We start from the raw sequence: 15,083 nt of genomic DNA, 5'->3' as shown, positions 1-15,083 counted from the left end.
TGGAAAAACAATAATTTCAATCCATTCTCAAATTTTCCCAGATGTCTCTTAAGATCTAGTCATGGTTTACGCATTTCAGTTTGTTATCTAAATTTAAAATGGTCTCATCTTTTCTCCCCCATGATACATATATATATATATATATATATATTTTTTAGATGTTGGGGGTAGAAGTTTATTAATTTATTTTATTTATTTTTGCTGTGTTGGGTCTTCGTTTCTGTGTGAGGGCTTTCTCTAGTTGTGGCAAGCGGGGGCCACTCTTCATCGCGGTGCACGGGCCTCTCACTGTCACGGCCTCTCTTGTTGCGGAGCACAGGCTTCAGTAGTTGTGGCTCACGGGCCTAGTTGCTCCGCGGCAGACCAGGGCTCGAACCCGTGTCCCCTGCATTAGCAGGCAGATTCTTAACCACTGCGCCACCAGGGAAGCCCCCCCCATGATATTTTTTAATTGAAAAATTTACTGAGATAAATGTAGATTCATGCAAACTTAAATAATACAGAGTAATCCTTTGTACACTTGGCCAGTGCCTCCAAATACCATTTTACAAAATTCATAGTATAATATCACAACCAGCATATTGACACTGACATGATCTACCAATCTTGTTCAGATATCCCTAGTTTTACATATCCCTAGTTTTACTTGTACACACTTGTGTGTGTCTGTATATATTAAGTTCTATACAATTTTATCAATTGTGTAGGGTTCATTTATATAGCACCACAGCCCAGGTACTGAACAAGTCCAAAAACCATAAGAATCTCTCATGCTGCCCTTCTATAAACACAACCTCCTTCCCACTTCCCCTCCCTGCACCTCTAACTCTAAGCCCTGGCAATCACTAATGTCTTCTATTTCTAAAATTTTGTAATTTCAGTAATGTTATAAGTTGAATCGTACAGTGTGTAATCTTTTGGGATTAGCTTCTTTCTGCTCAGCGCATTCCCTGGAGATTAACCCACGTTGTATGGCCATAGTTCATTCCTTTTTATTGCAAAGCCATGATCCAAGGTATGTATTGAAGTTTAACCACTTACCTGTGGAAGGACATCTGAGCTGATTCCACTTTTTGACTATTATGAACAAAGCTGCTGTGAACATTTGTGTATAGCTTTTTGAGTGAATGTGAGTTTTCATTTCTCTGGGATAGACACCCTGGAGTGCAATTGCTGGGTTGTATGGTAGTTCCATGCTTAGTTTTTTTAAGAAATTACCAAACTCTTTTCAGAGAGGCCATACCATTCTACATTCCCCCGTGATATTTTGTGTGTGTGTGTGTGTGTGTGTGTGTGTGTGTGTGTGTGTGTGTATGAAGAATCCAAACCAGTTTTTAAAAATAGTCCCACCTACATTTTTATTTGTTTGATTTTTTTTTACCCGTAAAAGTATCATTGAGTTTGTTTCTCTACCTCCTGAATTTCCTGTAGACTGGAGGTTAGGGCTAGAGGTTTGTTTAAAGTTAGGTTAGATTTTTGTTGTTGCATCACATGAACCCTAAGGAAGTCAGAGTGTGCTGGTGGACAGCAAGTCTCTTTGAACAGTGATTAAACACGACACAGCACAGACTCAGAATGACAGCAAACATGTATCAAGGGCATTGGGGTATTGTGCCATGAACCCTGAAGAGTGAAAGGTGAGGATCAGATTCCTGCCCCCAAAGAACTCTATCTTTTGAAATTAACAACTAATTCTAATAGTGTGAGCCCACTAATAGGGATATGCCAAGTAGCAGCTTGGAGACAGCAATTAATTCTGCTTTGGGGGTATGTGTATGGGGTTATAAAACTTAAGGCTGAACTCTGAGGTGGCCTTTGAATAAAAGAAAAATAGATTCCATATAGAATGGCCATAAGTAATGATCCTGAGGTGTAAAGGGCATTTTGGAGTCCCTGGTTTTACATATTATGGAATTAAAATTTTGTGGCCAATAAAGAAACTCTGAAAGTTTGTATGCTTTAAAAGGTAAGCTGTATTAACACTGGAGCAGTGGAAAGAGTGGATGACAGCAGGCCAGGAGACCCATGAGGAAACCATTCCAGGCATCTGTGTGTGAGATGTCCTAGACGAGGTGCCACAGAGAGAAAGAGTAGGGTTCAGATATTTAGGGTTAGAATTCAAAACTGTGTCTGAAGTTTTAAGCTTTTGTGGATATGACATTGCTACATTAACTACGTTTGGAACATATTAGAGGTCTGAGAGGGAAGATGAATATTAACGTGTTGTGTTATGAGTCTATGGGACAGTCGAGTAAAGATGTCCACGTAGACTGTTGGAAATACAACATCTGGAGCGCAGGGGATAGTGTAAGGAGGTGTAGGGAGAAGAGGGCTTATGATGGGTTAAGGGGCAGGCAAGAAACGAACCAAGTTCAATCCCCGTGCTGAGGAGCCTTGTTGTCCACAAGCTTGCTCTGACTTCCTTCAAAGGGAGACTTAAACGGCCTGGGCAAGGACTTGCCGCTGACCCTGCAGGCTCGCTTAACTAGCACGCCCCCAAAGCTAGCCTGGGGCAGAAGCCTGGCGCGAACGTGTGGGTCACGCGGGGCGCCGGTGGGTTGCTGCGTGCACAGGAAAAGCGTGGGAAAGGCGGGGAGAGGGCTGCGCCTGCGCAGTAGCAGGTCGTCGGTTGGTTAGTGCGCAGACCTGCCCAGCTGCGGATGGAGGGATGGAGCCGCCCCGAGACGTGCGCAAGGTTTCCAGCACAGCACATAACCGCAGCGGGCGGGTCCATTCCCTGTACACATCCCCGATACTTCAGAGGATTCCCCGTATCAACTTGGAAAACACACATGCTAGAGGGTCGGTGTTCTCTTCTGCAACCCGTAACATCCAGGAGCAGGGCAAGACCTTGAATCGGCCCAAAGACGAGGCCAAGGATGGTCCTGGGCACCGGCTGCTGAGTGTAAGTGGGGGCCTGGTGGAGGAGTTTGTCCCCTACCAGACCACCTAGAGGGTTGGTAAGGACCAAGGGGTCAATGTGTGCTGATGGGAGGGAGGGAAACATGCGCTCGTTTTGGAGAGCGGTAACACCTGAGGAAAAGTTTACTTTTGGACCCTGACAGTTATTTAATTGGTCAGAGCCCCGTTTTATTAATTGTTAAGTGAAGACAGTAATTACTACCTACCTTAGAGGGTTGTCTGAAAAACTAAAGGAGGTAGTGATATGAAGGACTTAATACAGTCCAAAGTAAAGAGTTAATAAATGTTAGCTGCTGTCATCATCATCATTATCATCATTGGGAATTCATTTGTATGGTTGAAGGGCTAAACTCCAGAAACCTTAGTTACCTCTGTTTTCAATTCCTGAGGTTCTTACAGATAAACCTGTAGGAGCAAAACTCTATCATATCTGCAAAGTGATTTATTGGCTTCCTGTTCTTAATTAGGTAAATTTGTTTTTGAAATGTGTGAAACTCTTGAGTTTAATTACCATTTAGTGGTACTGCCAGAGCATAGAGGAAATGGAAAAGAGGAATCAAGTTGAAACTCACTTTTTCAAAGTTTGTTAGAGCATTATTAGGAAATTTTACATTCTCTATTGGTCTTAAGTTATTAAAAAATAGTACAGTATTTATCAGAAAACAAATGGTACACAAGAAGGTGATGTACTTTTCTATAAATTTAAGGAGTTGAATTACTTGATGTGTAAAGTACCGTCTTAATTCTAAAAACTTAGAATCTTGACTCACTGTTATGATAAATTGAGAGCATATTAAGGTTTAGCTTTAGGATAATACAAGAAAAAATTGCAGAGTTTGTGTTAAGAGAAGTATGTTTGGAAATCTAGGCCATAGGAGGTGCTTGTTGTATGTCCTCTTAAGGAATTTGGACTTTTATTCTGTAGAATGGTGGTTTCCAATTTTTTTGAGTATGAGGGTACCTTTTTGTTGTTTAAAAAAAGAAATCTCTCCACAATAAAAGTAGCTGGCTCTTTAGTATCTGCTGACTGGGAAAATCTATAATGATAAAAAAGCTACCATGTGGCAGTGTTGTTGATGGAATTTGCTAATAGATAAAACAGCATCTACATACATTCAAAAAGAGTAGGGCACATATATGCAAGGTACATTGTTTACCCGAGTTTGGTTTCCCAAATTATTTGACCATAGAATATTTTAACATTTTGGTAGAACAGCAAAAAGAATTTAGGAAATTAAATGTGCACTTGGATTTAGTTATAATGATCTCATAAATGAATTCTTTTCAGATACAGATCCAGAGGAATGAGTTTACGTGACGTAGATGTTTATTATACAGTAAACTTAGAGTAATATGATAACTATATGCTATTTAAATTATTATAACAACTACTATAAGATACATGATGTAGATCGTTGAACATGGAATGGATGACCCTCTTCAATTTTGTAAATGCTGTCTATGCATCAGTACACCACAGATGGAACTTATATATTTGGCAAAAGGTCGTCTTTTCTATGACTTCTTGGCGTGTGTGTGTGTGTGTGTGTGTGTGTGTGTGTGTGTATGGCACATGATTTCTTGAAAGCGGATTATCATAGGGTAATAAGAACAGCTATATAAATATGTCTGGTATTTTCTGTACAAAATGTTTAGTAATTTCTGTACAAGTTTTTTAAAACTTGGAAACAAATACATCTCTCAGAGATGTCTCACATCTCTCAGTATATTTGGAAAACAGTAATTTGTAGATAGTGCTTAGAACACATTTGATTTCAAGTATATTCAAAGTTGAGAACCACTGCTACAGGTGATAGGAAACGGTTGGTTTTAAGCAGGGGGATGACATGGATCAGATGTGCTTTGCTGAAAAAATAGTTTTGGCTATCAGGATTTAAGGTGAGATTACAGACGTAGTGGGGAGCGAGGCCAATAAAGTAAGATCTCTGAAGGGATGGAAAAGTATGGGCTCTAGAGTACAGGTGGAGGTGTTCTCCGGGGATAGGAAGAAGGGCATCTCTTCATCCAGAGCGGTGCTTATTTTATCTTTGGATCACCGGTGTCCAAACTTTCTGGGGGTGCTTGTTATAACCTAGATTCCTGGACCTCCACCTTAGACCTACTGAATCCAGAAGAGTGGGGGCCTGGGAATATGCTCAGATTTTAAACTATCCCAAGTGATGCTTAGATTCATGCTTGAGAATTACTGCAGATAGAGGAAAAGGCTAGGCATTGATGTGGGGATTATACACTGAGGATGTAGGCTGCAGAAGGAGGCAAGTGGAGCTAGAAGAGTTTATAAACTGGGTGAAAGAGAAAGGAGGTCTCAATGAGATTTTTAAAAGGTTATCAAATGTAAATTACTGAGAGAACTGGAAGGATTAGCTAGAGATAGTGCTCAGATCAAGGGATACTGTAGTTGATGACTTTAGTGAAAATGTGGATAATCTATCCCTCACCTTGACATCAGTTCTTTGAATGGCCTTAATTCCTTTCAGCAGCTTACTGCAATTCTACATCTTGGACCTTGCCTTCACTCTGAGTTTCACCTCCCAAATCCTGAAATCTGTTATGTTATTTCCCAATCTCTCATTATTTACTTTGAAATATGTATCAAGCTTTGTGCTAGACACTGAGGATACAACGGTGATCAAGACAGGCAAAGCACCTTCCCTTGGAAGCTAACATTTGAATTGTAGAGACAGTTACAGATTAGGCTGTTGTTCTAAGGAAATAAAAGGGCACTATGATAGAGAATCATTGTGGAGGGACAGATAGGACTTTGGATAGGCGATCAGAGAAGGCCTCTGAGGAGGTGGCTTTTAAGTGAAAACCTGAAAATGAGAAGAAGCTAGCCATTTAAAGAGTGGGGAGATGGAGGCGGAGAGCATACGAATAAACAAGTGTGAAGTTTCTATAGCTTGGACTGTTCATGGAGCATAGTGAATGAGAGGGAGAGTAGCATGAAATGAGGCCATAACATATCTTTTTGTATGTTTAAAGTCCCTTTTAAAATCTTTTTTTTTTTTTTTTTTGGTGAATTGCCCATTTGAGTCATTTTCCTATCATTTTTCTTTTCCCCCTCAGTTTTTCAAAAGTTCTTTATTGGGGTTATTAGATCTGCATCTGTGATATGTGTTACAAATATTTTCTCACAATTCAACAGTTGTCTTTTGACTTTTATGGTACTTTTTGCCATGCAAAAGATTCTTAATTTTATGAGGTCAAGTTTATAATCTTTTATTGCATCTGAATTTTGTGTCTTAGTTAAAAACTATTTACATATGCCCAGGTCATGAAGGAATTTACCTATTTTGCCTTCTTGTACTTGCGTATCATTTTTACATTTAGATTCCTGATTTATTTGGACTGTGTGGTATGAGGTCTGGACTTAATTTTTTTTCTTTTCCCAAATGGATGTCTCAACACCATCTATTTTTTAAAAAATCCATCTTTGCCCTAGTGTTTTGAGATGCCACCTGTATACATAAGTTTTATACATAAGCTACCACATGTATTTGGTTTTTTCTGGACTTCCTATTCTATTCCATTGCTGTTTATCAGTTCATGTACCAAGACCATACTACTTTTTTAAGCAAAGATATTGACTTTGTTGCAAGAATCTTTAACATGCTAAATGCCCTATGAATATTGAAGAAGGGAATATGGAATACAGCATTTCCCAAAGTCAGTCATTTTTAGAAAGCATTTCAAGTATTTCGTGAATACACCTTGGGAAAAGTACTGAAGACCATACTATTTTATTTTAAAGACTTACAGTGTGTTTTAATGTCTGGTAAGACTGGTTCCCCACCCCTCCCCCTGCCCTTGTAGATTTCTTTTCCAATGATTTCCTGACTATTCTCACTTTTTTTTTTTTTTTTTTTTTTTTTGCGGTACGCGGGCCTCTCACTGTTGTGGCCCTTCCCGTTGCAGAGCACAGGCTCCGGACACGCAGGCTCAGCGGCCATGGCTCACGGGCCCAGCTGCTCCGCGGCATGTGGGATCTTCCCAGACCGGGGCACAAACCCGTGTCCCCTGCATCGTCAGGCAGACTCTCAACCACTGTGCCACCAGGGAAGCCCTATTCTCACTTTTAATAAAAACACTTTATTATTAACTTGTTTATCCCAACAAGGAAGCTTGTTCTTTTAAAAATAAAGATTGCATTAAATTGATGTTAGGTAGAACTGACATCTTTATGATGTTGACCTGTCCTATCCAAGAACAAAGAGATGTCTTTTCATTATTCAAGTCTACTTTTGTGACTTTCAGAAGTGTTTTAAAGTTTTCCTCGTAAGAGTTTTGCACACTTGTTGTTAAGATTGTTCCTAAAGTGGGGCTTTTTCTACTTTATATCCTCTAATTATTTATGTATATTAAGGCTGTTGATTTCTGTATGTTAAGTTCATGTCCTTCTTCTTTGTTTAATTTTTTTAAACATTTGAGTTAGTATTGTTATTAATCTCTAGGATTTTAGATATACTATCAGATCATCTTCAATTAGAGATAGTTTTACTTCTTTTTTTCCAGTTCTCTTGCCTTTAGTTGATTTCTCCTACCTAACTGCTTTGACTCATGCCACCAGTAACATGTTGAATAGTAGTGGAGACAGTAGGCAACCTTGCCTCGTTCCTGATCTTTGTAAATACCTCCAATGTTTCCCCACCAAATGAAATAGTAGCTTCAAGACTGGCTTAATTCCTATTTTCTTGAGTGTTTTAACAGGAAAGGGTGTTGAATTTTGTCAGAGGCCATTTAAACATGTATGGAGATAATTGTATAATTCTTCTCCTTACATCTGTTGATGTGGTGTTTTATATTAATAAATTTCCTAATATTGAACCAACTACATTCCTAGAATTAATCCCACTTGGTTATTGCATATTATTTTCTTTGTGGTGCTGGATATTCTGTTTTTATTATTTTGTTTAGTATCTTTGTATCAATATTTATGTTATATTCATCTATAATTTTCTTTATGGGTTTAGGTATCAGTGCTATGCTTCATAAAAAAATAAGAAAATTTTCTTTAGTGGTGCCATGGTATACCTAGTTTTTGAATTTGGTAGAATTCCCTGTGAAACCACCTGGTCCTGGCACTTTTTTGTGGTGATAGCTCGTTGCTAGCTTCCTTCTATTTCTTTTATGGAAAGTGGTCTGTTTGAACTGTTTACCACTAACAGCATCAATTTTGTTAAATGGTATTTCCTTAGGAAATTATACATTTCATTTAGGTTTTAAAATATATTTGCAGGTCTGCAAATAGTCTTTTATGATTTTTCAAAAGTCTTGTCCTTTCCTATTTGCATTTTATCCCCATATACTGATTAAGTTAGCTAGTGGTTTGTATATTTTGTAGGCTCTGTAGATCAGTTTGGGAATTGATTTCTTAACAGTATTGAATCTTTCTAGCCAAGAACATGGAATGTTTTCCATTCGTTTAGATCTTTAATTTCACTCAGGAATGTTTTGTAGTTTTCATTGTACTAGTCACATTTCTTCTTTTAAATTTACTCCTAAGTATTTTATTATTTTGCTGCTATTTCTAATGTAATTGTTTTCTTAATTTCATTTCCAGGTTGTTCATTGCTATTATATGGAAATGCAATTGATTTTTATATTTTGTCCTTGTATCCTGAGACCTTGCTGAACTCATTTATTAGTTCTAGTAGTTTCTTTCTTCTTCTTCTTTTTTTTAGTGGATTTCTTAGGAATTTCTATATACAGAATTTGTCACCTGCAAATAAAGACATTTTTACTTCTTTCTTTCAAATCTGGATACTTTTTATTTCTTTTTCTTATCTGACTGCACTGGTTAGAACCTTTAGTATAATGTTGATTAAAAGTAGAGAGAGTGAACACTCTTGCCTTGCTGATATTAAGGGGAAAACGTTCAGCCTTTCACCATTGAGTACGATGTTGAAGAATTTCCCATCTATTCCTAGTCTGTTCAGAGTTTTTTATTAAAAATACATTTTGGATTTTGTCAAATACATTTTCTGCATCTAGTGAAATGATCATGTGATTTTTGTCCTTTACTGGACACATTTATTAATGTGGCTTTTTACATTAATTTTATTACATTGATTTTCAGATGGAAAAATCCCACTTTGTCATAGTATATGGACCTTTTTAATATGTTGTTGAGTTTAGTTTACTAATATTTTGTGGTGGATTTTTACCTCTGTATTCGTAAGGGATAATGATTTGTTGTTTTCTCATCTTGTGATGTCTGTCTGGCTTTGGTATTAATGTAATACTGACATCATAGAATAACTTGGGATGTGTTCTTTCCTCTTCTTTTTATTTTTTTTCCCTGAGTTTGTGAAGGATTGTTATTATTTCTTAAGTATTCTATAGAATTCACCAGTGAAACAATCTGGGTCTAAGATTTTTTGTTTTGATTTGCTTGGTAGGAAGAGCTTTAATTACTAACTAAATTTCTTTAGCTGTTATAGGTCTTTCTTCTTGATTCAGTTTTGGTAATATGTGTAAGAATTTTTCCATTTAATCTAAATTGTCTAATTTGTTAGCATAAAACCGTTTATAGCTGTCAGTAGTTATCTTATATGGCAATAAACTTTGGAGATGCAGTGAAGTTTAGGATTTTGTGATGGGCAGATTATCTTGGATTATCTGATGGGCCCTACGTGTAATCACAAATGTTCTTATAAGAGAGAAGTAGAGGGAGATTTGGACACACTCAGAAGAGAAGCCAGTGTGATCACAAAGGTAGAGATTGGAATGATGTGACCACAAGCCAAGGAACACTGGCCAGTCACCAAAAGCTGGAAGAGACAAGAATGGATTTTTCCTTAGAGCCTCTAGAGGAATTATTGCGCTGCTGACGTCTGATTTTGTCCCAGGGGGACTGATATTAGACTTCTGGCCCTCACAACTGTGAAAGAATAAATTTTTGTTGTTTAAGCTACCAAGTTTGTGGTGATTTTTTTCTTTTTTTGCGGTATGCGGGCCTCTCACTGTTGTGGCCTCTCCTGATGCGGAGCACAGGCTCCGGACGCGCAGGTTCAGCGGCCATGGCTCACGGGCCCAGCCGCTCCGTGGCATGTGGGATCTTCCCGGACCGGGGCACGAACCGGTGTCCCCTGCATCGTCAGGCGGACTCTCAACTACTGTGCCACCAGGGAAGCCCCTAGTTTAGTATTCGTTTTTTTTTTTTTTTTTAAGTTTTGAATTTTATTTATTTTTTTATACAACAGGTTCTTATTAGTCATCAATTTTATACACGTCAGTGTATACATGTCAATCCCAATCGCCCAATTCATCACACCACCATGCCCACCCCACCCCCGTGGCTTTCCCCCCTTGGTGTCCGTACGTTTGTCCTCTACATCTGTGTCTCAACTTCTGCCCTGCAAACCGGTTCATCTGTACCATTTTTCTAGGTTCCACATACGTGCATTAATATACGATATTTGTTTTTCTCTTTCTGACTTACTTCACTGTATGACAGTCTCTAGATCCATCCACGTCTCAACAAATGACCCAATTTCGTTCCTTTTTATGGCCGAGTAATATTCCATTGTATATGTGTACCACATCTTCTTTATCCATTTGTCTGTCGATGGGCATTTAGGTTGCTTCCATGACCTGGCTATTGTAAATACTGCTGCAGTGAACACTGGGGTGCATGTGTCTTTTTGAATTATGGTTTTCTCAGGGTATATGCCCAGTAGTGGGATTGCTGGATCATATGGTAATTCTATTTTTAGTTTTGTAAGGAACCTCCATACTGTTCTCCATAGTGGCTGTATCAATTTACATTCCCACCAGCAGTGCAAGAGGGTTCCCTTTTCTCCACACCCTCTCCAGCATTTGTTGTTTGTAGATTTTCTGATGATGCCCATTCTAACTGGTGTGAGGTGATACCTCATTGTAGTTTTGATTTGCATTTCTCTAATAATTAGTGATGTTGAGCAGCTTTTCATGTGCTTCTTGGCCATCTGTATGTCTTCTTTGGAGAAATGTCTATTTAGGTCTTCTGCCCATTTTTGGATTGGGTACTTTGTTTTTTTAATATTGAGCTGCATGAGCTGTTTATATATTTTGGAGATTAATCCTCTGTCGATTCATTTGCAAATATTTTCTCCCATTCTGAGGGTTGTCTTTCCATCTTCTTTGTAGTTTCCTTTGCTGTGCAAAAGCTTTTAAGTTTCATTAGCTCTCATTTGTTTATTTTTGTTTTTATTTCCATGACTCTAGGAGGTGGATCAAAAGAGATCTTGCTGTGATTTATGTCAAAGAGTGTTCTTCTTGTGTTTTCCTCTAAGAGTTTTATAGTGTCCGGTCTTACATTTAGGTCTCGAATCCACTTTGAGTTTATTTTTGTGTATGGTGTTAGGAAGAGTTCTAATTTCATTCTTTTACATGTAGCTGTCCAGTTTTCCCATCACCACTTATTGAAGAGGCTGTCTTTTGTCCATTGTATATCCTTGCCTCCTTTGTCATAGATTAGTTGACCATAGGTGCGTGGGTTTATCTCTGGGCATTCTATCTTGTTCCATTGATCTATGTTTCTGTTTTTGTGCCAGTACCATATTGTCTTGATGACTGTAGCTTTATAGTATAGTCTGAAGTCAGGAAGTCGGATTCCTCCAGCTCCGTTTTTCTTTCTCAAGAGTGCTTTGGCTATTCGGGGTCTTTTGTGTCTCCATACAAATTTTAAGATTTTTTGTTCTAGTTCCATAAAAATGCCATTGGTAATTTGATAGAGATTGCATTGAATCTGTAGATTGCTTTGAGTAGTATAGTCATTTTCACAATATTGATTCTTCCAATCCAAGAACATGTTATATTTCTCCATCTGTTGGTATCATCTTTAATTTCTTTCATCAGTGTCTTATAGTTTTCTGCATAGAGGTCTTTTGTCTTCTTAGATTTATGCCTAGGTATTTTATTCTTTTTGTTGCAGTGGTAAATGGGAGTGTTTCCTTAATTTCTCTTTCAGATTTTTCATCATTAGTGTATAGGAATGCAAGAGATTTATGTGCATTAATTTTGTATCCTGCTACTTTACCAAATTCATTGATTAGCTCTAGTAGTTTTCTGGTGGCATCTTTGGGATTCTCTATGTATAGTATCATGTCATCTGCAAACAGTGACAGTTTTACTTCTTCTTTTCCAATTTGTATTCCTTTTATTTCTTTTTCTTCTCTAATTGCCGTGGCTAGGACTTCCAAAACTATGTTGAATAATAGTGGTGAGAGTGGACATCCTTGTCTTGTTCCTGATCTTAGAGGAAATGCTTTCAGGTTTTCACCATTGAGAATGATGTTTGCTGTGGGTTTGTCGTATATGGCCTCTATTATGTTGAGGTAGTTTCCCTCTTTGCCCACTTTTTGGAGAGTTTTTATCATAAATGGGTGTTGAATTTTGTCAAAAGCTTTTTCTGCATCTATTGAGATGATAATATGGTTTTTATTCTTCAATTTGTTAATATGGTGTATCACATTGATTGATTTGCGTATATTGAAGAATCCTTGCATCTCTGGGATAAATCCCACTTGATCATGGTGTATGATCCTTTTAACGTGTAATTGGATTCTGTTTGCTGGTATTTTGTTGAGGATTTTTGCATCTATGTTCATCAGTGATATTGGTCTGTAATTTTCTTTTTTTGTAGTATCTTTGTCTGGTTTTGGTATCAGGGTGATGGTGACCTCATAGAATGAGTTTGGGAGTGTTCCTTCCTCTGCAATATTTTGGAAGAATTTGAGAAGGATGGGTGTTAGCTCTTCTCTAAATGTTTGATAGAACTCATCTGTGAAGCCATCTGGTCCTGGATTTTTGTTTGTTGGAAGATTTTTAATCACAGTTTCAATTTCATTACTTGTGATTGGTCTGTCCATATTTTCTACTTCTTCCTGGTTCAGTCTTGGAAGGTTGTGCATTTCTAAGAATTTGTCCATTTCTTCCAGGTTGTCCATTTTATTGACATGTAGTTGCTTGTAGTAATCTCTCATGGTCCTTTGTATTTCTGCAGTGTGAGTTGTTACCTTTCCTTTTCCATTTCTAATTCTATTGTTTTGAATCTTCTCCCTTTTTTTCTTGATGAGTCTGGTTAATGTTTTATCAATTTTGTTTATCTTCTCAAAGAAGGTATTTGATCTTTGCTTTATTGATCTTTGCTATCCTTTCCTTCATTTCTTTTTCTTTTATTTCTGATCTGATCTTTATGATTTCTTTCCTTCTGTTAACTTTGGGGATTTTTTTGTTCTTCTTTCTCTAATTGCTTTAAGTGTAAGGTTAGGTTGTTTATATGAGATGTTTCCTGTTTCTTAAGGTAGGATTGTATTGCTATAAACTTCCCTCTTAGAACCTGTTTTGCTGCATCCCATAGGTTGTGCATCATCGTGTTTTCACTGTCATTTGTCTCTAGGTATTTTTTGATTTCCTCATTGATTTCTTCAGTGATCTCTTGGTTATTAAGTAGTGTATTGTTTAGCCATCATGTGTTTTAATTTTTTACAGATTTTTTCCTGTAATTGATATCTAGTCTCATAGCATTGTGGTCGAAAAAGATACTTGGTACAATTTCAGTTTCCTTAAATTTACCAAGACTTGATTTGTGACCCAAGATATGATCTATCCTGGAGAATGTTCCATGAGCACTTGAGAAGAAAGTGTATTCTGTTGTTTTTGGATGGAATGTCCTATAAATATCAATTAAGTACATCTTGTTTAATGTATCTTTTAAAGTTTGTGTTTCCTTACTTATTTTCATTTTGGATGATCTGTCCATTGGTGAAAGTGGGGTGTTAAAGTCCCCTACTATGATTGTGTTACTGTTGATTTCCCCTTTTATGGCTGTTAGTATTTGCCTTATGTATTGAGGTGCTCCTATGTTGGGTGTATAAATATTTACAAGTGTTATATCTTTTTCTTGGATTGATCCCATCATCATTATGCAGTGTCCTCCTTTGTCTCTTGTAATAGTCTTTGTTTTAAAGTCTGTTTTGTCTGATATGAGAATTGCTACTCCAGCTTTCTTTTGATTTCCATTTGCATGGAATGTCTTTTTCCATATCTCACTTTCAGTGTGTATGTGTCCCTAGGTCTGAAGTGGGTAAAAGACACTCTCAGCAGCATATATACGGATCTTGTTTTTGTATCCATTCAGCCAGTGTATATCTTTTGGTTGCAGCATTTAATCCACTTACATTTAAGGTAATTATTGATATATATGGTCCTGTTATCATTTGTTAATTGTTTTGGGTTTGTTATTGTAGGGCTTTTCCTTCTCTTGTGTTTCCTGCCTAGAGAAGTTCCTTTGGCATTTGTTGTAAAGCTGGTTTGGTGGTGCTGAATTCTCTTAGCTTTTGCTTGTCTGTAAAGGTTTTAATTTCTCCATCAAATCTGAGTGAGATCCTTGCCGGGTAGAGTAATCTTGGTTGTAGGTTTTTCTCCTTCATCACTTTAAATATGTCCTGCCACTCCCATCTGGCTTGCAGAGTTTCTGCTGAAAGATCAGCTGTTAACCTTATGGGGATTCCCTTGTGTGTTATTTGTTGTTTTTCACTTGCTACTTTTAATATTTTTTCTTTGTATTTAATTTTTGATAGTTTGATTAATATGTGTCCTGGCATGTTTCTCCTTGGATTTAGCCTGTATGGCACTCTCTGTGCTTCCTGGACTTTATTACTATTTCCTTTCCCATATTAGGGAAGTTTTCAATTATAATCTCTTCAAATATTTTCTCAGTTCCTTTCTTTTTCTCTTCTTCTTCTGGGACCCCTATAATTCGAGTGTTGGTGTGTTTAATGCTGTCCCAGAGGTCTCTGAGACTGTCTTCAATTCTTTTCATTCTTTATTCTGGTCTGCAGTAGTTATTTCCACTATTTTATCTTCCAGGTCACTTATCTGTTCTTCTGCCTCAGTTATTCTGCTGTTAATCTCTTCTAGAGAATTTTTAATTTCATTTATTGTGTTGTTCATCACTGTTTGTTTGCTCTTTAATTCTTCTAGGTCCTTGTTAAACGTTTCTTGTATTTTCTCCATTCTGTTTCCAAGATTTTGGATCATCTTTGCTATCATTATTCTGAATTCTTTTTCAGGTAGACTGCCTATTTCCTCCTCTTTTGTTTGGTTTGATGGGGTTTTGCCTTGCTCCTTCATCTGCTGTGTGTTTCTCTGTCTTC

General features: G+C 37.5%; 1 protein-coding gene across 1 annotated transcript in view; it reads left to right on the top strand.

Moving 5' to 3' along the window:
• The first annotated feature begins 2,562 nt into the window (after positions 1 to 2,562).
• Positions 2,563 to 15,083, top strand: part of C2CD6 (C2 calcium dependent domain containing 6) — a 142,532-nt gene continuing 130,011 nt past the window's right edge. Inside the window, 1 exon segment of the mRNA XM_079923486.1 lies at positions 2,563 to 2,905. Coding sequence (XP_079779612.1) covers positions 2,669 to 2,905 — 237 coding nt within the window. The 5' untranslated portion in view covers positions 2,563 to 2,668.

The sequence above is a fragment of the Stenella coeruleoalba genome (genome assembly GCF_951394435.1).
Source record: "Stenella coeruleoalba genome assembly, chromosome: 6".
Taxonomy (NCBI): Eukaryota; Metazoa; Chordata; class Mammalia; order Artiodactyla; family Delphinidae; genus Stenella; species Stenella coeruleoalba.
This window is presented reverse-complemented; position numbering and strand designations above follow the sequence as displayed.